At 46.2% G+C, this 24,305-nt stretch overlaps 1 protein-coding gene across 1 annotated transcript; it reads left to right on the plus strand.

Annotated features, from left to right (window-relative positions):
• The first annotated feature begins 299 nt into the window (after positions 1-299).
• LOC142591134 (2-Hydroxyacid oxidase 2-like) lies at positions 300-22,038 on the plus strand. Its single transcript, XM_075703513.1, has 3 exons — positions 300-456; positions 16,544-16,613; positions 21,783-22,038. The coding sequence occupies exons 1-3, from the start codon at positions 340-342 to the stop codon at positions 21,887-21,889; spliced, it is 294 nt and encodes a 97-aa protein (XP_075559628.1). The 5' UTR covers positions 300-339; the 3' UTR covers positions 21,890-22,038.
• The last annotated feature ends 2,267 nt before the right edge of the window (positions 22,039-24,305 follow it).

Genomic DNA, 24,305 nt, shown 5'->3' on the forward strand with positions numbered 1-24,305 from the left:
ATATAGTTGCTCTCCATCGCGGCCATCATTTAAGGTTTATTATTGCGCTCCTGCAGCGAATGATTGATTGAGTGGCCGAGCTACGCACACCGCAGCACGCTGTGTCCAGGGTGACGCAGTGTGCTTGGAGTATTGTAAGTACCTGTTGCAGTTACCTAATTGGTGGATACAGAGAGTCCGAAATTATCCTCTTGGACGAAGTTGTTTTATATGTAACTAACTAGAGTTAAGTAACGTAACATTAGTTATTCTTCATTACGCACCGACAAATCTTGCGCGCCTCAATTTTACTTACAGATCGAGGCGTTGCCAGAGGTGGTAGCAGCGGTGGGGGACCGCATGGAGGTCTACATGGACGGCGGTGTGCGCTCGGGGGCCGACGCTGTGAAGGCGTTGAGCATCGGCGCACGCGCTGTCTTCATCGGCAGACCCATTTTCTGGGGACTCGCTTACAGAGTATGCATTCTCGCTTCTTGCTCTCAAGTTGTCGAACACGCTGTACGAGCACCTGTATCAGACTATCTAAGCCTGTGCGAGAGAGACAGCCGTGGTACGTCTTGACGCTATCACAACTGTGCGTAACAAGCTGACGCTTTGTCCCAGCGTTTAATCCCACCGGATACGCTAGAACTCTAGATTTTTGTCGCACTCATGAAGAAAGGTGGAAGTAATGACTGATAAATAAAGATAAAATAAGGAGGACATATATACAGGGCAGAGGTAAGAAGAGATATAGAGGTGTAGAAAACGGTGCACGTTTTCAATGCTGTTTGCATAATCAAAGTCACCATGAGGGTTGTATAAATGTAATTATTCCAAGAGTGGGGAAGAAAGCGGAAGAAACATTTCCTCATAATTCCTTATGAACCACCACATCACGAAGTATGCTTCATGGGTAGCGCAGTACTCACAATGCGCATCGAGGGGAAGCAATACTGCGCGGATTTCCGCGCCATAGTCCCACTCCACAACAAATTTGTTTATCGAGCTAGGGTTGACTGCGAATAACTATCTCGGTGTTTTACGTTAGGAGGGGAAAGTCTGAAGGAGCTCTGGCATTACTGTAGCGTTCACAATACAGTAAATTTACTTTGAGAGACAGTTGTGGATGTTTTCCCAACATGGACAGAAGAAATTACATTGGTATCCTGTATCCATAAGCATGCTGAATTCTAAGGCGACTACGCAGGCCTTGAAGAAATTATAGAGATGACATTCAAACGGATATTCCTTCACCATGTAAGCGATATCGGTCGGTGTACTCGTAGAACCCAAATGCACACACTAGCAAGACAGGTGTAGTATACTAATGTTGTGTTATAACGTAGTCTGATAATGATAGCATAAACTTCTGCAATGTTTGTTAGTTGGCAGGGCAACGTGTGAACGGCGATGGCGGTTCGACTTCGTACCCAGTATGACGAACATGTCATGACAACGAGCGGCACTCGCCAGCATGGCGACGATAGCGCGACGACAGAGGTACGACCATCGTATGACAAAAGCCTGATAGCGGCAGAATAATTATTGAGGAGAGGAAGAGGTGCGATGTTCTACCGCCCAATAGGGCCTACGTTTCAGAACCTTGGAGTAGGGCAGCGGGACATAAAGAGGAAATGAGCTAGAGGAGCTTGTGGAGGTCGCCGCACACCTAGGTGACAGTTGCAGGTAGGTGGGTGGCTCACAGACAGCTTAGGCACTAGCCATGTGTACTCAAGTAATCTGAGCAGGTGCTTCAAGTAGAAGGCGTTGTTCCGATGCGGGAACAGATGATACTGAAAACGCAGGAAAGCGTAGGCGTCGAAATAATTTGTATAGAGAAATCTTGTTTCCGAAGGCAGCATCGAAGCAGAGCGGCATGTATGCGGCACAGACCGAAGACGAAGACAGATCCTTCTGTTACATCCGTAATACTGTCCAGGAAAAGCCGATTTGCAGGCACAGCATGGCAGACCACTTCAGCCTTGTGAGAACGCGGTGGGTGAAAACGGCTGCGCCCCTACGTTCCTTTCTCTGCTTGCTTACTTCATGGATGCCAGATTTTCCTCCGACCATTTCTTTCAAAATCATGCACACTCCATGCACTGTGAGAGTACATGTAAAGAAAGCGGTGGGAAGTCGGCAAAGCTAAGCAGCGCTTCTCAACAACATAGAGGCAGTCTACTTTGGCGACGAATGCACCCCGTAACCGTCGGCCCAGACAGCAGAGAAAAGCAGCGCTGAGCCACGACTGAAAAGATCATGTAAGCGTTAAGACTCCACAAAGCTCTTAGCCGACCGCGCGTAGAATTCAAAGGGCTACGTGGTGTTCAGCAACTAACGCGCAAAATAATCTTCACGGAAGACTCATGCACATGGGTCGATTGGCGACAAAACGAATTTCGTAGCTCCACAACCCACAGGAGCATCACACTTCCTTGCGAATGGTTTGTGTGAATTGGGTCGCGTTGTCGCGTAGCCACAGTCATCGGTGTGATTTTTCGCCAGGCGAGAGAAAACGCATTGGAAATGGCACATGTCTATTGACCACTGTTTTTCGAAGTGTTGTAAAGGCTTCTCTGCAGTTGCAGATTCAGCAGTCTTAAGGAAGAACAAAGTGCAAGCTTCCCATTCTGCTTTTGAATAAGTACCACAACTTATTTATTTGCTAATTGTTGTATTAAATAACGCCACCTGCACGAGTACTTAGAGATATCCGGGTAAGTTTCAACGCCGCTCCGACACCGAAGATTGCGCCCTCGACAAAGGATGTGAAACCTTTAATCGAAAATCATGGTGCGACAGAAACGAAAACACACATTTGCTTGACATCAGTCAAGCCGTATCAAGCAGTGTTGACTCCAACTGCAATAAATTGCCGCTGTTGCTTTCTTTTATAAATAAAAATACTGGCTCTCGCGTTATAGAGATTACCTGTAGGCATGAAACGGCAACAGATAAAGCAGATTTCTTAGAGATGACAGCTATAATCTTGAGATGACTGTAGTGCATGTTCGCAACTACAAGTACCACCCCGCCACTCCACACTACAACACACCGCACTAGGTCATACTGCGCACTCGCCCATATCGCTTCGAGGCGGTGTCAGCGATGAAAATGAAGAGAAAAAAGACGACGACACTCGGTAATGTTCGCGTGGTTCGGTCGCCATCTTGAGTGACATCCGAAGCGTTCCTCTGTATGTAATCTGTAAATATATTATACGTCTTTTCGTCCCTGCAAAATTTTAGTGTAGGGTGCGCGTTCTTGAACACTCGAAACAGATCGACGCAGCGGACGCTCCTCGGCTCAATCTGCCATGCCTACTGAAAACGATGTCGACAGTATTTTTCAGAGTAAAAGACCGCGACTTCAAACAGGACGTAACAGGAAGGAGTGGACAGGATGAGCGCTAACTAGCGACAGTAATAACAGCAATGTTGACAGTACTTGAGGAACTTCACCGACCGTGCCCGAACCGACTAGCATCAACCGCCATCCTTGGCTCATACAACCACGTTACCTGAGTATATTTTCTGGCGACTACAACACTGATGTCGAAGCCTGGCTTCAAACGTACGAACGAGTTAGAAGACTCAAAACTGGGACTATGCATTCATGCTAGCCAACATAATATTTTACCGTGTGGAAACGGCGGGAATTTGATTTACAAACTACAAATGAGAAATCGCGGCTTGGTATGCGTGTAAACAGAGCACACAGTTTTCTTTGGCAAACCCATCGAACGCCGTCATAGACCTCAAAAAACTCTTGCATGCCAGGTTCAGACCTGCACCGAGTCGTACCTGACATATCCGAGACGTTCTAGCGCTCTGTCACAAAATTGATGAAAATATGCTGGAAGCTGAAAAGGTCACACGCATCCTCGAGGGTAGAGCAGACGACACGTTAAAAGGACTCGAACGCAGTTCAAGGCGTCATGAATCAATGCCGTACCTTCGAAGAAGCGAAATGTCGTCGTATTGCACGCAGGTTTTCACGCCTCCCCAAGCCGCCTTCGACATCTACATGCGAGGAGATCCGCCTACCACTCGGTCTTGTTGCACCAGAGAATATAGCGCTTATCGTCCGGTGAGAGACTAAAGTTTCCTGCCCTGTGCGGCCCCAAGTACGTGCCCCACCAATTCTGAAACGACACTTTCCCTCATCCAAACCGTTCTACGGCAAGAACAAGTCTACGTGGGACTGCAGTCACTTTGCTCAGTTAACACATACCGGCCACCTGATCCATACCGGCGCTCGTACGCTCGTCCTCGCTACACCAACTCAGCAGCATGGCACAACTCTAAAGATAGGCCTTTCCGTTTCTGCTGTGACGAGTTGCACATAGTTCCCACCATTGCCGCACTCCATGGAAATCACAACCTCGCCAGATGTACTGAACTTTTCGACGTCCGGCTGACAGTTATCGTAAGCCGACGCAGGTTCAAGACGATCCTGCTGCGCCCGCATTGCCTCCGCGACAGAGCTGCTCTCAGTCGCCATGACGAAGCCAGTCCCAGTGTCCTCAGCCCCGTCGCTTTTATTCTCTCGCCCTACCCCCGCCGCTCCACGGAAAGCTAACGGGCGCAGCTCCGAGAGGTTAGCGTGCCACGACGACCTGACCAGAAATTGCAGTCTGAGGCTCTCTCGCGCCTACCGTCCTGAAGGGTGCTTTAAATTCTCTAGCCAACACAACGCGTCATGGTCGCCGAGGACATATAAGTAAAGGCGAAATTCTTCTGTAGCACAGACGATGGTGAGGCATACCTTTTCCGTCATTGAATAATTGCTTTGCGCTTTTGAGAGCGACCCACTAGCATAAGCTTTCACCCGTTCGAGTCCGTCTTAGCTTTGGACTAGGACGGCGAGGAGGGCTAGGCTACTGGCCTGAGTGTGGATTTCGGTATCGGCGTGCTCGTCAAAGTGCGCAAGTACCGATGGTGACTTGACGCGTCGTTTTTTCTTGAAATGCGTCGTCCTGCGGCGTTTCCCACTTGAACTCGACATCACATTTAGTTAAATGCGTCAGCGGCTCAGCGGTGCGTGAAAAGTCGTTGACAAAGCCCCTGTAATGGGCACACCTGCCAAGGAATCTACGCACTGTATTCTTGTCGATGGGCTGCGGGAATTTTGTGATGGCAGTTGTCTTCTGTGGGTCAGGGCAGACTGCAGATTTGCTGATGACGTAGCCAAGGAACAGAAGCTCATCGTAAAAGAAGCGGCACATTTCCGGCTTCAGAGTGAGCCCTAATGAATTGATGGCCTCTATTACTGTCACAAGTCGCCTAAGGTGGTCATCGAAATTCCCGGCTAAGACGAGGACGTCATCCTAGTAAACAAGAGAGGTCTGGCACTTCAGTTAACACTGTGTCCATCACGCGCTGGAAAGTTGCAGGCGCCCAACACAGTCCAAATGGCATAACCTTGAACTCATAGAGGCCGTCCGGTGGGATGAAGGCAGTCTTTTCGCGATCTGTCTCGTCGACTTCTATTTGCCAGTATCCAGACTTAAGGTAAATCAAAGAGAACTATTTAGCATCCAACATCTTGCGTTCCATAGCTTGTTGCGGGTTGTTTGTGTTTTTGATTTTCTTGGAAAATGCGTGCTCTTTGACGCTTCTTAGGCGACATGGGCCTGGACTCAAGCTTGTGATAACATTTAGGCAATGTGTCCTTGACCTCGTTCCTCCCTTTATCATCCCCCATTGAGACCCTTTTTCTTCTCCTGTTACCCTTCCCTTACGTAGAGTACCAGGCCAGATGCTCCATTTCCCTCCCTACATCTCTACATTTTCCAATCATTAAAGTACTTCCCTTCTAACCTGCAAATTGAAATTCTGCCCAGTATGCCAGCACCAGCAGAATGTAATTAATGCAAGATTTTTTTCTCAACGACAGTGATAAGCTCTTAATAAGGATTTGGTAACGCCTGCCGTAAGCGCTACAACACATTTTTAATCTTCTGAAAATTTCAATCTCGTGATAATGGTCCCTTGTGGGTAATTGACCTAGCTAGTATAAAATATTTTCTAAGATAATTTTCAATGAAATAAGGGAACCACTCGACTTCCACCCACCAAAAGAAAAGGCTGGTTTTAGGAAGGCATATTCTACAACGGATCACATCCCTGCCAGCTATCAGGTAATTGAGAAATCATCGGAGTACAATTCAGTTCTCTATTCGGCGTTTATAGACTAGCAAAATGGATTTGATTCCGTCGAAATCCCAGCAGTCTTAGAGACATTGCGTAAACAAGATGTACATGAGGCATGCGTGAATATTTTAGGAACTATCTATAATTGTTCTACGGCTACCTTGATTCTTCACAGGAAAAGTAGAAAGTTAGGTATCAGGAAAAGACTTGGAGAAGGAGACACAATCTAATGCCCTTTAGTACATGCTTAATATATTCAAGCTATTTGACTGGGAACACTTAGCAGTGAAGATCAACGGCGAACAACTCAAAAATCCTCAGTTTAAGATTAACTTGTACTGTTCTACAACAATGGATATGAGTTTCAAGAAATGACTGAGATCCTCTACCGACGACAAGCTGTAGTGGTGTTGTAGATTATGCAGAATAGAAAGATAATGTTAAATATGGCAGGAGGGAAACAAGAAGTAATGATCTCCAGTAAGCCTACAGTCTCAGCATGAGTAGGTTTTTCCAAGTTATTACTCTCAGGGATCCCTGAGCATGAGAATGAAAGTTACAGACGTATAAAGAAACGTTGGTGTGCACAGGGCAGGGATTACCAAATCCTGAGTGGTAGCTTACCACTATCGTTGCGAAGAAAAGCGTCCAATCATTGCATTCTACCACTGCTAACACGTGGTACAAAAATTTGGAGTCTAAGAAGGAAGCTTGGAGAACAAGTTAAAGGCTCCTTGATGCAGTCCGAACAAATTTTATAGATGCGTAGGATACAGCTAAAGTTCATCATTCGGAGCACAATTTCTGTGAAGCGTCTCATGTTAAGAGAGCTACGAACGATTACGAGTCACCCTCCTCCATAGCCATGAATTTTTTGCTCCACTCGTTCGCCGATTGATCGGGGCTAAGCTCCGCCTTCAGTGGCTCTGCGTCATAATGGCACGTCGTGTCGTCTACTTCCGGTTCTCTAGGAGTGAGTGCGCGAAGCCTCAGCTGCTTCGCAGTCGACCCCAAGCGACAACTATCGAAGAAGCATGCGTTGCGATCATTCGGTCGGAGCGCCAAACGTGTCTGGTATTCCGGTAACCACAGGCAAGCTGGGATCACGACGGATGGGTGGAGGCATAGACTGAAGCTGATAAAGGAACTTTAGTGCAGGCGCACGGGCGCTGCCTGATCGGTCAGCGCGGTACAGCCTGCCGTTGGCGTAGAGCTGAACCAGCCAAACAAAGAGTTAATATTGCTCTTACCAAGTGTAAAACGTTTTAAACATTTACAAAACCCTCGTGTTAACGATTACACTCCTGAGAAAAACTTACACAAGCAGCAAAGAAGAATACACTTCGTTACTCGTGCCGTGTTTGGTTGAGATGTGTTCCACCAGGTTGCTGCACCGTGCAGACCTGTTTGGACTCCTGCTAATCCCGTGAAACGGCATAGTCAAATGGCCAGCCCCTGCAAACTTATGCTTGCGTTTACCCAAATACCGTACTCACGAAACGCTATTGTGGTAGTGATCTTCCGGTGTAAAGTGACGGTCACAAGCGTGTAAATTCTGGCGCCGATCGGATAGCGACAGCCCGATGCACCGCAGCCACTCCACTCGTCTGCTTCCCTTGCAGAGGGACACGATGTCGCCGCTTGACCTTATGCCAGTCGCTATGCTCGCAGCCAACAACGCAACAAATTCTAATCATGGTGCTCGAGAAAAGACTCAGAACGACTCTGACCACGGAGCTTTCGTTAAATTGGAGCATGTTGTAAGACAAGCAGACAACATCTGCTGTGCGCCGGAAGGGCTTAAGTGTAGTGAGAAATTGTTCTTGTGCATTGTCTTTCTGTTACTTCCTTTTTATAGAAACAAATTAACATTGCAGCTATTATGAACAACATTTCTTCGCCGTAAAGTTGCAAAAATTATTGTTGACGCGCCCTGGGCTGCCACTTGAATAGCTCGCTCTATTAACGTCATTGGGGCAAATGATGTAAAATTGCTAAGGGCGACTTAAAATTTAGCCCAGTCATTTATTGCGATGGGCAGCAATGTACGTTTTTAAAACCTTATAATTAGTTACACGATTTCCCGGAGCGCTTAGAACGTCAATTAATGATCAGAGGCACCTACTCTAATGACTTGGTACGTTTGTACAAAAAAGTCAAAATCGTGTCAGGGTCCTTTTAAGCACCGTGCAAGTGATGAAACGATAAATGTTAGGCGTAGCCTTAAGAGGCAAGCCGAGACCAGTGTGAATCAGAGAGGAAATGGAGATAGCCAGTATTGTAGTTGATATGAGGAGAAATAAAATGGAGCTTGGCAGGCCATGTATTGCGAAGTGTACACAAGATTATGACCATTAGATTTACAGAAGGGTGCCAAGGGAAGTGAAGCGTAGTTGAGGATGGCAGAGAATTAGGCACAGTGATGAAATTAGGCAATTTACAAGCGCAAGTTGTAATCGGCCAGTGCAAGGCAGAGGTAATTGGAGATTGCAGTTACAGGCCATCGCCTTGCATTAAAAGATAGGCTGCCGCTCATGATGCTACATACGAGCGTTGGGGTGGTCCATCCGTCTTAAACAAATCAATGCGAGTGTTTGGTGTATTAAAAAGAAGCTGCTGTTCTTACTTGGTAAAATTTCTTAGAGATACGTATTTACGCTTCCATCGCAAATATGAGTTGCTCATCAGGAATGAGGTAATTACAAATGAAGTAAACGTGCACAGTTTACTAAACTTCAACTACTGGATGTATAAGTATGACGTATCGCTGAGAAGGTTGTGGTTCGAGTATCTGGTATTGTTAATGAGTCTGTACGAAAATTATTTAGTTAAATACAGGTGTAATGTGAGTGTTCAGAGGTCTCATTAAATTTTAATTGAACAGACTGTGATTATGACTCTCAATCGCGTCGCACGATGCGGTATACATACTGAAATAACGAAGTTGATGTGCGATGAGAAGCAGGTCGCTCTGCCGAGGGCATGAGAAGCAGGTCGTGGTGAGAAACAAGAGCAAAAAGCAGTTGTAGACCCTTTAATGCTATCGCATTCTCCTTTTAAAGGTGAAGCTCACATGTCTCCCAAGTTTTGGGGGAGTTTTCGTGCTTCACACCTACGTCACCGACTCGTACGTTGTAGAGAATTCTAATGCTTTTCAGTAAACGAGCTTTATTTCCGCTTGTCCGGCCGCTTGTCCAGTTTTTACTCTCACGTGCTGTTTTACCTTGAAACTGATAATTTTATTGGCGATCGATTTACAATTTTTCATGCAATTATTATTAAATCATTGCTCTTGACTATGCTGTCCCTCATGGGAAGAAGCAAGGCCGTCCAGCACAAAGCTACAATACGCTCTTTATTTCCTACAGGCCTGTGGAACTGATGCTATTTTTTCAGTAAAACGGGCGAGCATTGCTCCAAGAAACGTACTAGGAAAACCACTACACTTTTTTTCTGTAGACAATTTCAAACACGGCGTGCTACACTTTTGGATATATGCAAACATGGTTATCAAACTCTATAGGTTTGTGCCTTTTAGGGTTGCGTTCATATAACATAGCCAGCTCTAAATAAAAAGTACGTGAGGCTGGTAGGTGAGATTAATTGTTTTTAATTCATACTGTTTAAGGGCGACGAAAAATTTACCTCAGATGTGTTTTTCGCGGCTCGTTTCTAGGACCATATCTTATCATGGCTTTTAGACACGCCATGACGAAATAGGAACAGTTCTTCACCATTCAGTGCTTCGTTGCGCACCAACCGCGTGTGCTAAGGCGAGCTACATGTGTTGCTGCCGCGACGTGCTGCGAATGAATAACCCGTAAAGAAACAACACAGAAAGAAGCGATATATGACATGGTATTAGTACACTGTACCGCCATTTGTGCGTTATTACAACAGGAAACTTTTTTTCTGTGATATATTCCTGAAATATGGAACAGTTCCACATATCTGTGGCAGGAAGCACAAAAATATTCTTGATTGCCCCTACAACACTACACACAATGTGCCAGTGTATAAGGGTTATTCACTCATGTGATCGAGGTCAATAAATTGGCGTAGAGCAAACACGGTAAAAATGCATGCACGTTGTCTAGATCCGCTAATGTCAAGGGACACTGTGCAAGCTGTGAGCACGAGATCGAAATCGCATAGGGGAGAGCGTGTGAATACTCGCCATATCCCAGCTAGCAGCTGTCATTTGACCCGAATGCTATCACCTCTTTATTGCTCGCAGCCGCACAATACAGTGAGCCGTGCAACGTGCTTTATTGCATATGTTACACCTGTAGCGAATAGTTCGTTGAACCGATAGAGCTGCAATATTGGTTTTATGCGTTCAGCCTCTAAACGAAGGCCGGTCTTCTTTGTGAACAAGCGGGGGTGATCACAACTGTTGAGACCCGTTCGCACTGAAGGGGGGGGGCAGCCAAAATGGGCTAACTGGCTAGCGGAGAGCGGGGGAAACCTTCTCGCTATGCGCGTAATGAGAGCAGAAAACGAGGTGGTGAGCCTGATCGCTGTTTTTGTCGTCTGGCAACACCAGACGACTTTAGCGCTGGTGTATCTCGAATGCAAACATCCGGTTGACGTAATGCAAACGGCGTCCACTATTTCCGACCAAACCTCTCCGTTCTGTGCTGAACTGTTAACCGATGAGATTAACTCTTTCCCTAACATGGGGAATATAGGTGTTGCTTTGAAATTGCGGTATTTTTTTTTCACTGAAGGAACTACCGCGCTCAACATTTTCGGTGCAATAAATAATAAAAGAATAATAAATGAACTTTTCACGCATACAATTTTTAATATCGAGATAAATGTTATGAAAATATAGAGGTTGCCTGAATCAAAATTGTTGGATAAAATTGAACAAAGTTTGTATAGGCCCGCTTATATCTACTAAGAAAAGTATGTAACAAAATGTATAGTGCTTTACTTAGCACTATCTCCGAAAAAAGAAAATTTTTCGTGAAGTGGTATTATATTACAACAAATTTAAGTACAAGCGTTAAAGTTTGGCATGCAGGGATGCGGCTGCAGAAGATCCGGGCTGCCTTGTGTCGTTGTCACTCTCAAAGTCCCTCGGAAAGGCAGCATCCTAAGACTCGCTGCTGGTCGATTCATCGATAAGATTACCCGCTAATGCATCACAATAGCGAGATCTGCGGGGTGCCTAAAGGCACCGCTATTGCAAAAAACAGCGTCTTCCAGTGTCTTCCAGTGTGAAACTAGCGCGTGTTTTTGGTACTGGATCGCACTGGGTACGCTGGCGCTCTCTGGAACTCATTGGGACACCAGTGAGAACGCTGGATAAGAGCTGGGTCACACTGGAAGAGACGCAAGTTCCACTGCCATGACGTCGGGGCGCGCTGGTTTGTGCCGTACAGGCGCTAGTTCTCGCTGCAGTTAGTTGGTTCACACTGGAAACTGCGCTGGTTGTGTTTGTGCATCGCTGGTTCCAGTACGAAAAGACTAGCGCTGCTGAATATTAAATGCTTTATACAATTTTATCGCTTGATAATAATCTCTTGTCCTAAAGAACGCTATATCTTGTGGCCCTAAAACTCTATTTCGTGTCGCAGCTTGGAATAAAGGTGCGCGAGCTGCCCTGCTTATTCATTCACATTTGACATTGAAGCTAACTTTCGTTTTTTTTTGCATTTTCTCTTTTCATTGGGCGGATAGCTAAATTCTTGAACGAAAGCACGCAAAGGCAGAGGACGCCGCCTTTTTTAGTAACATATGACTGGGAGTTGTCGCGGTTGTCGCAGTGTTGTGGAGTGGACATGAAATCCAGAAGTCGTTCAAACGTGCTCGAACGACCCCGAGTTCGAAGCCTACAACTGATCAATATTATCGCACCGACAACCAAGATGAGGCAATTCGTGCGCTTCCACTTGCCCTATCGTACTAAAAAAAATTCTGATGCTCAAATACACATATTTTAATTTTCGCCAGCTACCCGCGCCGAGATCGGTCCCTACCGAAGCTTAGGCCTAGCGTATCCGCCGAGTCCGTCTGCACGCTATCGGCGCGTCTAGGTTCAGGAATCAAGAAGCCTAACATAGATAAATCACTCTATATGTCAACTTTCCTATCGGTGTTCTTAAATAAACGACTTTTTCATGTGTACAGTGCCAGCACAAGAAGCGATGAGTGCCGATGTGGCGCGTCATAAACACATGTGTATGTGCTGTCACCGAAGGCTCTCAGAACTAGCCTGCGCTGGGGTGAAAAAGATATATGACTAGACATACGCGTCCATGGAACCGCATCACTGAACTAAGAAAATCTTGCATATCCCTCGCGTGAAGAAGAAGAAACGGCTATCGAAATCGGCAGTAACTGCCCATAGAGCGTCCCGGGTCCACGGTTCATTTAGTAGTTTTTTCGACCTTAATCGCAAGCGAAAATCAATGTTGGGGCACATTCGAGCACGCTACTGAATACGGACAGCAAATGGTTCTTTGTCGTAGAGGCGTGAGTTTTATTTGCTGGGCGATAGCGCATCTACCATGGCTTTGCGGGACGTATATCTCTGTGAAACTAAACTGCTTCTCGATCTTGAAATATTAAATTATCTGTTCAAGTTTATCTACGGACGTGCCAGAGACGATTTAACATTGTTTTATCAGCTGCACCGACGCCATACTATTTTGGTATGTCCTCCAACGGACTTTTAAAAAAAGAATGAAATTGACGCTCATACTGTGCGATACCTGCTGCTGACTTCTGATAATAGTGCACATTTTGATATGTTTTTTTCTCATCTGAATGCACAGTTTGTGAAAAACGCGAATGATGGACCGAAACGCCGAAGCAGTTGTACCTACAAGGGTGCATTTTATCCAAATGACACTGCACCTAAAGCACGTTTATGATGGACTGGATACACAGCCGGACTGGTACCCCATTTTGGTGAAGTGCCTATCCTTACCACCCTTCTAAAGTGAAACCAACATTTCAACCCACGTTATTAACGATGCCTTTTCTTTGTGTGACTTTCATTGTGTTCTCCATTCTCTGACTATGCGCAACTGGTGAATGTCGGGTTGTTGCTACTATAATAAATACCATGAAAGAAAGAAAAAATGCGGGGGTGGTATAGTGGTCAATTACCGGGCTTGTGATCTGTAGGTCCGACGTTCGGATACTGCACGCAGCATTTTTTTATTGCGCTAAAATGCTCTCTGTTGCTTTCTGCATTAAAAAAAAAACATATATGGTGTCCAGGCACCACATGTTTCACGCCCTAGAGCCGTTTTTCGGGCCAGTTGCCAGCGCCTGCCAAGCGCCCCATAATCCTGCGCTGGGCACATAATTCGGCGTTGCACAGGACACTGGGTACGGCGTTTTGCAATAGGGACGTTCACACCAAAAACAGAGTCTAAGTGGCTATACGGATATTCAACGCGGCGAGGCGAAGACCGCACGCGCTGCTTCAGACCGGATGGCTCACCTGGCGGCCCGCGTCCCTGAGGAGGGGGAGCATTTAGCGTTTTCGAGGAGGACGTGGCACCATCTCGGGGCACTGGTCTCCCGTACTAACTGCTGCAGTTATCATCCAGACCCCATTTTTGTATTCTATTTCCTTGTATATCGGAAGTGTTTTGTTGTACAACGCGGCGTACTGCTTAACTCTTTCCGTACCACACCCTCAGGGCATCGTTAGCCCGTTAATGACGGTTTGAAACGTCGCTTTCGAGACATACTGCGCCGCTCACAGACACACTGCCCTATCGGGCTCGAAGGAGAACTATAATTTTGTTTGCTAAGCAGCTTTCTTTCCACACCTCCTTCCCTGCAGAGGGTAATGTATGAATGCACTCAATGTTTTCGCGATCGTGAAAGTGGAAAGCGACAATGGCCGCCTGCTATTGATGGTTGAAACGCCGCTTGCCAGCCCTCCCGCGCCGCTCACGGACATTCTGTGTCATAGGACATGAAGGTGGAAAACCATATTCTTGTTTTCAAAGATGTTTACTTTTTCCTAACCAGGCGCTAATTTTTTAACGCACTCCGATGATTTGTGATCGCCAAAGCAGAAAGCGAAAATGGCCGCCTCCGCGAGCGACCCGTGTGCTTCGCAAGATCGCAGATCTCGTTATTGCGCTGCATCTGCGGCTAATTTTATCGGTGAATCGACCAGCGGCAATTCTTAGGATGCTGCCTTTCCGAGGGACTTTCAGAGGGACGACGACACAAGGCAGCCCGGATTATCGGCAGCCGCATCCCCACATTCCAAACTTTAGTGCTTGTATTTAAATTTTTAGTAAGGGAATACCGTCTCACGAAAAATTTTATTTTTTCGGAGATAGTACTAATTAGACTACAATACATTTTGTATGTCTCATAATTTTGTTACATAGTTCTCTTAGTAGATATAAGCGGGCCTGCACAAACATTGTTCAATGTTATTCAACAATCTTTATTCAGGCAACCTTTATATTTTATTAACATTTATGTCGTTATTAAATATTGTATGCGTAAGAAGTGCATTTATTTTTTGTTTTTTTATTTATTACACCAAAAATATTGAGTGCAGTAGTTCCTTCAGTGAAAAAAAAAACGCCGCAATTTCAAAGCAACACATATATACCACATGTTATAGGGAAAGAGTTAAACACATCGATTAGCAGTTCAGCAGATAACGCAGAGGTTCAGTCGGATATAGTGGACGCCATTTGCATTAGTTCAACCGGATGCTCACATTCGAGATACACCAGCGCTAGAGTCGTCTGGCGTTGCCAGGCGACAAAAACAGCGATCAGGCTCACCACCTCGTTTTCTGCTCGCATTACGCGCATAGCGAGAAGGTTTCCCCCGCTATCCGCTAGCCAGTTAGCCCACTTTGGCTGCTCCGCCTCCAGTGTGAACGGGTCCCAACAGTTGTGATCACCCCCGCTTGTTCGCAAACAAGACCGGCTTTCGTTTAAAGGCTGAACACATAAATGCAATCTTGTAGCCCTATCAGTTAAACGAACTATTCGCTACAGGTGTAACATATGCAATAAAGAACGCTTCACGGCCCAGTGTACTCTGCGGCTACGAGCAATAAAGAGGTAACAGCATTCGGGTCAAAAGACAGCTGCTAGCTGCGATATATTGCAAATGATGTCTTTTCAGTGTTTTAACCGCGACAGTGTTAAGGGCGCCGTGTCGAAGAAAAACCGGCTTCCCGCGTCAACCGCATTCTCGCAAAAAATCATTCTGAACTACGCATACCTCGCGGGCCTTCCGTGTACCTTATAGGCATCACTGAAGTAGTAAGCGACAGAGTAATCGTAAAGTTGTACTCACATGCAAGGTACAAATATGATGGCGTCCTATTGTAATTTGAACATACAAGCAAACGTAATTCTATTATGCGGAAACTCAAATGCAAACACCTTTTACAGCATTCCTACAGTTCATACAGCAGCGCTTCCAGTTCCTTGCAACACGTCTAGATGGCGCTTGCCTCCGCGCGTCCGCGACCCAAGCAAAAGGCCGTGTTCGAACCGGAAAGATCTCCTTCGTGTATAGCCCTCGCCGCCAGCGTTTCCTGGTAAACATTATGGTTACATAAACAGCAGTGACCGGGAAGCGTGAGAAGTAAGTACTCGGGGATCTTTGAATGCTATCACGTTCCACTCTCTAAAAGCGAAGCCTAAGCGTGCTCGAATTTTTATTACAATGCTGAACTAACGAACGAAACATTAAAACGCCGTCAATTCAAAAACGTATTCTCCATTTTCAACGAATAAACCAACCATTTATTTCAAAGTGCGCGTCGTTACCTTAAGTGGAAAAGCAGATAGCCGGATGTCATATATAAAAGGCAAGGGTTGCTATTCAATATGAGCTTTATTTCCCCGAGAAATATCATTCAAATTGTGGAAGAGCGCCCTATAATTATGAGGAACACGGCAATGACGCACTCTGAACTAATCTTTATTGTCTATGCGTCTCTAACCTGCTCCTAAATCTAAGCCCATGAGCGTTTTGCATTCATCTCCATCGAAATGCGGCCGCTCTAGCCGGAAGCGAATCGGCAAACTCGAGCTCAGCAAGGTGACACCTTATCCACCGACCTACTCTCATGGCTTGACCAAGACTTGACGTTACCGGTCGTTTAAGCATTGTTGCTCGGTGCCAAAACGCACCGCTAGAGTCAATGATGGAAATTTACGTAGTGAAGAGCTGAACTCCAGGATACGTATTCAGGGCGCTAGAGGACCAGTTTCCTTAGTTCATCCGAACGCTCCAGTGGTTCCCTGGTTAAAATTTTAAAGCTATTTTTTTTCACATGCTGGCAAAATCAGAACATTAGGTATCCATTCAACTCAAGCTTTAGTTATTCTATGAAAACCCAGCATTACCTTCTGAAACCCACTGGAGTTGTTTTTCTTCTTTACTTGCAGGGAAAACAAGGTGTCGACAAGGTTCTGGACATTCTTAGGAGTGAATTCAATCATACGATTCAGCTGCTAGGTGAGTAATCTTACGGAAAAGTGCCTGAAGCGATTGCAGCTTTTTTATTTGTGAGCAGTGCATTCATACCTACACAGGTAGTATGTACCTGACATTGGATTTGACTTATTAGTAAGGAAAAACTTCTTCCACATAAGCACAAAATAATACGCAATACTCACCCCATTGGCAAGACTCTGTGATATATGTGCTACGCAATAGTTAATGATCTTATTTAGCGAAAAAGGTTTCTAGAGGGATAACATTCGGGTAAACTCTTGTGAAGCAACCGCGCCGTATTTGTCGTATTGGTTGCGTCGTGTAATGCAAAGCTCCTGTTTGTTGCGTTGTGCTGCTGTTATTGTCAGAATCTTTTTGTTGGCTACACAAAGATGGGCGGTCGAATCGCGACGTAAGGCCAAAACTGATTAACGCTGTTATATACTGGTGTAGAGAGCAATTCAATGTAGTCTATGTTCGAATGTTTTGTCATGGAAAGTGTCAATGCATCTATACGTACTTACAGCCGCCCAAGTATGAGTGACGGCCATGGTTCCTCAATGGACACTTGCGCAATACATTGACATAGTTGCAATGAGTCATTGCAGCTTCGATGCCAATGAAGGAAGAGGCGAATATTGGCGTACACCCGTGAGAAAATTTATACGGACCAGGGATTGCGCAACTAAGCCGATTGTATCCTCTGACTCTCTATGTATCTTGAAATTGAGTACTGCAGCCCAAACTTGGCCTTGCGAACTTGCCAGTATACTCGTCAATCTTGAATAGAATTTATTGATAGGAAAGACAGAGAGGTCGACCTGAGCTAGTGCGCTCTAGTCTGCTACTCTGCACTGGGGAAGAGGGAAGGGGAGTGAAAGTATTGGAATGGATGATGATGATAAGAGAAGTGGTGAGTGCTTATGTACATGAGACAGTTGCCTCGCTAGAGCCGCTCGTCGAGCTTGGTGTCCTGCAGAAACTCCAACAATACTTTTGTTGCACGCATCGAAATTGCAGTGTCAGGCCATGGGCCGAGGATAGCTTCCTCCGACAGTAGTTGCCTGCCAACACTGGCTAAGAAACTGTCTAACGTCCTTCGCTCCAGCATATATGCTGGGCAGTCGCACAGTACGTGTTGCAGTGTTTCGGCCATCTGGCAGTGTACACAATCAGGGCTGTTCGATTGGCCGATGAGGTGTGCGTAGCGACGGGTGAAAGCAACGCCGAGCCGAATCCTGTGTAGCAATGATGTTTTGCTCCGTGTAAGCTTCGGGGGCAAACAGAATTTACCGTCTGGGTCAATCATATGTAGACGTCTGTGAATGTTATCAGAGTGGGCTTTGTAAGCCTTTGTAAGGTCCTGCATGAGCGCCTTGATCATGGAGTTGGTGTCAGGTCGCGAGTAGGCAATCCGTACTTCATCAGAGGAAGAGGAGGCCGATCTTGCCTCACTGTCAGCGAGTTCATTACCAAAAACACCACAATGGCTAGGCACCCATTGAAAGGTGATCACGTGGCCACTTAACTCGGCACTGTGATAAAGTTCGACGATTTCCAGCACGAGCAGATAGTATGGTCCTTTGTTTAAAAAGTATTTTAGCGCCTGTAGCGCTGATTTGGCATCGCACAATATTGTCCATTGATGGGGTGTCTGCGTTCTCATAAAACGGACTGCCTCCCGAATTCCCGCAAGTTCCGCAGCTGTAGATGTCGATTTGTGGTCTAATCGAAATCGTTGAGTAATTCCAAGTTGTGGGATGACAAATGCGGCCGTTGTGGCAGATGGCGTGACCGAACCATCGGTATATACTTGTACAGTCCCACTATATAAAGTAAATATATGGGACAGGGTGAGCTGCTTCAAGCCAATGGAGGAAACGTGAGATTTCTTCCTAATTCCGGGTATCTGAAGCCTCACTAGTGGTCTTGGCAATGTCCATGGAGGCGTCGCGGGGATCTCGGTTGCCTGGAATCTTGCAGGTACAATGCTTGCGTGACATGCAATAGCTTTAGAAAAAGCACAGTCAAGGTTGATGCTTGGAAGCGTTGACAGTGGATGGTGTGAGTGTCTGGTTAGCAGGCGAAGATAGGTTCGCACAGGTTCAGAAGACCTGTATATGTCGATAGGACAAGCCCGTGCTTCCGCTATTGTGCCCTTAGTTGACGTGCAGCGTGGCAAGCCAAGACATATCCGTAGTGCTTGAGCCTGAAGGCTCTCCAGCGTGCGTATACAAGATGACCCCATGTTAGATAACACAGGCATGCTGTAGCGTATGTAGCCCACAAAAAGTGCCTGGTACACTTGGAGCAAACTTCGCTCGGAGGGGCCCCATCTCAGTCTTGATATTACACGAAGAACGTGTATGAAGTTAGTCAGTTTAGCCCTAAGCGCAGTGACATGTTTGGTCCAAGAAAGACTGCGGTCTATTATCACGCCAAGAAATCTGTGGTGGGTGACTAAAGGAAGCGCCGTTCCGTCGACAAAGATTGGATAATTTGACATCGATTTGCGCGTAAATGCCATGACTGCACACTTAGTTGCTGAGAGTTGCAGGCCTCTACGGCGCAAGTACTTCGCCGTTATGGTAACCGCACGTTGAAGCCTTGCACGCACTTGTGGACGTGTGACCCCGGATGACCAAATACAGATATCCGCGTACGTACTGATACGCGCTGTTTCAGGTAGCTCGTCTGCAAGGCCCACCAGTATCATATTGAACAATACTGGGCTATCTTAATTTATGCATGTGGATTATGTAGAAACTAGTTAGAATTAGAAATTTGTCTTCTTCCACAGCTGGTTCGCCGGCACACGTCGGCGCTACCGCAGCAACCCGCTTGTGCCACTGTTACCACGTTTGTCATCGTCGATAAATAAATTACTAATTAAGAAACGCAACAACGTAACTGATTTTTCAGCGAACTACAGCGAAGCTGTTATGGACTAGTTCCCCCTGGATCGTATCCATGTATAGACAAAAAACTCCCCATACGTGCGCAGATCCCGAAGCTGTGCAATGCCAGGCCTACCCGCATCGGAGGTGCAGTTCACCATTAAGCGGCCCACATACAGATCTTCCCTGGTCATCTTTCTTCACTGAGTGGAAGGGCACAGAATTTTTTATCGAGACCTTATTTGTATCAGTGCTTGAAAACATGCCGTATGCACAACAGGTGTGCCTGTGAGCTACTTGTCTCAATATGCCGAATGAACTCGGCACTGCACAGTCCACTTAATCAGTCCAATATATCTAATATAACCATCATATCTGCGTCTTGAATGAAAAAAAGCGATGCAGCCAACGAATATTTTTCTGAGGCCAGTCACTGACAGATATTGTGCGTGTAAAAGTCTACATGTATTTTCAGGATATTTCATTTTGCCGCTGAGACATACTTGGCCGCCCCTTCATTAGGACAAAGTGATCGCATTGATAGAGTAACCATGTAATGTGCATTTACAGTTTTTGATTTTACAGTAAACGGATGGCAGAACAGGGAAGGTATAAAAACTAAGCAAGACAACGAGAGATCCCGGACACGTACGGAAAGGGAGCGACGAAAACATTGTATGAAAAGTTCATGCTGTAATATGCCTCTCACCTGCTCTGACTTTCTACGTGTTATCAGCCCGGTCACAAAAAATGTCGTGAAGTTCATCATAAAAGCACATGCGAAAAAAAACAGTAATTCTCCGAGCACTTCTACATTTTTGAGCAGTTCTTCTGCTATGCGCAATAACTCCCAGCGCTTTACGTTCGGTGATACAAAATACTTGCATTTGGGCACCGTGTTGTAAGCAAATTTACGACGCCAGCAAGAGGGGAGGATTCGCACGCGCAGGAAAAGCAACAGACGTCATGCTGCATCCGCCTTTGGCTCGCAACGCTCATGCGCAAGCAATTCGTCCAGTGACCGCATGAGGCGCTTTCCTGAGCGCGTCCCCGCGCTAAGGAAAGTGCTTCCGCTTAGAATACACGACCTTGTACTTCCATGCGATCTACGATAAACACATTCGTAGCCCTGCTGAAGCTGTGTCGAGACATTTTTATACATATTCAAGGTCTGTCGTGCTTTGTTACGGCCGAGTAGGCGTCCCTTAGTGCACAGTTGTTAAGGCCGGTTAAACTTCTCAATGTTACTGTTCACACGCAATATACGACTTTGCTTTATTGAACCTGGCCGTAACGTGAAAAATTTTGGGAAGACTTCCGCAGTTCTTTACTCCGCAAATAGCCATAACATAAATAAGTTATCATGAAAACAACTCTTAAGATATCTACAAAAAAAAAAGAAAGTCTGGCCGAAGGGCTGTGCGAATAATGGCTTCATTCTGGGGAGGGGGGGTTACATTGTGATCAATCTGATAAAATAGCTTTAAAAAAAGATTTTTCTTGCTTTGAAGTGTTGCGTTATGGTGACTGTGACACGAAAAATATTGCAATGACTTTTTGAGCACATGTTTAACCTTACAAAACTATACAATCCCAAAAACAATTCCACCATTCACAAGATGCTGCTTTATTGGCCGGAATCAGATTCGTAGCAGTAGAATCCAAACCAACTAAGGTCCTTAGTAATATTTGTGCGCAAAACCGTGTTAGTGGGATGCAATTCTAGCATTGCTGAGCTTAGTTCATTGGTGGAGCGACAGATTGTACGCACCGTACAAGGAAGCTACAAATAAAAGTAAAGCCAGAAAAATTACCCAGAGTGTCGTTTAACAGCAGACCGGTTCTACGTGAGAAAAAAGTTGGACCAGCAAATGCGAGCTAAATGTGCGCAATAGGCACGGCTCGGGGAACACGCTTAAGACACTACGTGCGGGAAAATTCATGAGCTTGCGGCGAATGGGTAATAAAGACAAGGCACCGGCGGCAGGACACGACAGCCATACGCTCGTAGGTTGATCGACCCGGCCTCAAGGTATACAGTTCACAGCATGGTTAGAGAAGCTGACATTCACGGGTCATTTCGTTTGTGTGATCGGAGCAAGGCCACTTGAACTGACAATGCCACAGTGTTTTACTGGTGTCGAGTGGCTCTCCTGAACACGTGACGGTGGTTTCGTCAGCAACTATCTCCTGCACACTGCACACCATAGATAAACACCTTTATTTGAGGTGTGCCGTTATGTAATCATATGTTTCGTTTACTTTGAACTGAAAACTGTCCTCTTTGTTGCAGGTGTTCCCGATGCCAAGAACTTGTGCACTGACGTCGTCGTCCGCGAGCAGTACTACTCTCAGACGCTCCACAAAAATTGCGCACCGAGGCATCCGGGGGTGGATTAAGTTTCGTATAATATGGCGGCGTAGCGTCCGATAGAATAATTGAGGCTGTAGCATTCACATACACACAATCTTTATTTTAAAGCCTTCGGTGTTTTTCATAGCAGTGAATGAATAAAATTTATTTACTTTTGTATGGCATTTGGCTATTGTTGACGCCAGCGTGTAAAGCAAATCGTTTTCATTGTGTGAGCATATTGCTGCACTGGTCGATAAGAGACCTTGGGCGCTATAACGTAAAACTATTCCAAACTTTTCTATTCCAATTCTGCTATCAGCCATCCACAATTGGTCAAAAGCGTTCTTGGACCACCCCCACTTGACCTGTCTGTCACGTGACGTCACGAAAACCGCGATGCCTCCCCACCTGATATGATGTGTACACAGAATTGTTTGTGCCTGTGAGTCGATCTTTAGTGATTTTACGGCTAAAGAACTGTACCCGGAGCACAACGCCACGCTAAGCCTCACCTCGGCTTCGGCATGGCCCCGGCCGTGGACGGCGTCGACGGACAGCTCCAAGCCAGCGGCGGCTCCCAGAGAAGCGGCGACATGGAAGTGACGGTGGAAGACAACGAAAAGGATCCTAAGGGACCCGACAACGAAGGATGGTTCACCGTTTTGGCGAAAAGGAGGCAGAAGACCGTGCCAGCTGGCGCGGAGACGATGCTCGGACGCTCGGCGGACGCTCGGCGCGACGCGCTCAAGAAGGGAGCAGGGAAGAAGGAAGCGGAGCTATCGGTAGCATCGAACCTACCGAGACTGCCTGCCACGGGCTGGAAAGTGACTCTACGACTACGAGAAGGCCTCTCGGTGCTTCAGAAGGCACCGGAAGTGAGCCTAGGAAGAGCAGTGCGCGAAAGCGCGGGCGTCAGCCTACAAGAAGCCAAGGGAGACCGCTTCGTGATAAATACCAAACAAGGTACGATTATCTACCACACATTATCGATGGAGAATGCTAAAAAAATAAGCAAGATAGAGAAGATCAGAATCGGAGACAAAGATTACGGGGTCGTCACGTACGTGAACGCACCGGAAAGCTGTGGGCGTGGAGTCATTCACGGCATAGAGGAAATGTACTCCGACAAAGATGTCCTACTCAACCTCAACGAGGATGAAGACAACCCGACAATCCTAGAAGCAAGGAGAATGGGCAAAACCAGAACTTTCCTCCTAACTTTTGATGACGAGGAAGTTCCACGCAAGGTTTTCTTCATGGGCGCTATTCTACGGTGCTTCCTATACAAGAAGAGGTACGAAGTATGCTACAAGTGTGGCGGACTCGGGCACAGATCAGACGTGTGTGACAATGACGAACCGAGGTGTAGAGGCTGTGGGGCATCCAGACCGCAAGAAGGACATCAATGCGAGCCGCAGTGCCAGCTCTGCGGCAAAAACCACGTCACCGGGGATAAGAAGTGCAGGAATTTATTCCGCACCCCGTACATCGTGAAGAAGAGACGATGGGAGCAAAAACAAGCGGCCGATGAGGCGAACAAAGAGGAACTTCGTAAAAGCAGGCCAAGCGAGAGATCGAGCAGCAGGACCAGGAGCCGCTCGGAGTCCTTCCCGAGGCTACAGACGCCGCAACAGCAGACAGAACAGAAGGAAACAAGTAACAAGGTGAGCTGGTCAGGCAAAGTCTCCCAGGATTCAGAAAAGGATAGAGAAAACCAGGAGCTAAAAGAGCTTATTAAGAGGCAGGAAGAACAAATCAGAATACTGATTGAGGATAGGAAAAAGGAGAGGGAAGAATTTTTAAAGATAATCGAGGAGATGAAAAGAGAGAAGGGTGGAAACAGTACGAGACAGGAAGAGAGTGTAGGGGACAAAGAACCTAAAACAGATCGGCCCCCGCTCAAAAAGAAGAGAACGGGAGAGACAGACTCAGACAGCAAGATGGACAAAGTCACTCAGGATATTACCCTGATGAACGGAGCTATGATGCAATTCATGGAACAAACTCGAGCGGAATTTGAAAAGCGCGACATCGCCCTCAAAGCAGAATTTGAGAAACGCGACTTCGCTTTAAAAGCGGAATTCGATTGGTTTAGAACACAATTAATTAACATTCAAAATGCATTGGCAAAATAACACGATCTGGCAGTGGAATTGTAGGGGCTTCCTGAAAAAGAGAGCAGTCCTACAAACATTCCTAACTAACATCGATAAACCAGATGTCATTGCGTTGCAAGAGTGTGGGAAAAATGCAAAATTGGCCGGCTACACAGCCTACACTGGGCAAGGAGAGAATCGGCAGACAGCTATTTTAGTTAAACGAAACTTAGCAGCAGTACTACACGAGACTGACACAAATAAGATTGATCACGTCCTAATTGAACTAGTACCGAGGAAAAGAAAAGATAGAAGCCTATACGTTCTTAACGTATACAGCTCTCCTAAGCAAAAAAAGAATTGT

Source organism: Dermacentor variabilis, chromosome 8, assembly GCF_050947875.1.
Source record: "Dermacentor variabilis isolate Ectoservices chromosome 8, ASM5094787v1, whole genome shotgun sequence".
NCBI lineage: Eukaryota > Metazoa > Arthropoda > Arachnida > Ixodida > Ixodidae > Dermacentor > Dermacentor variabilis.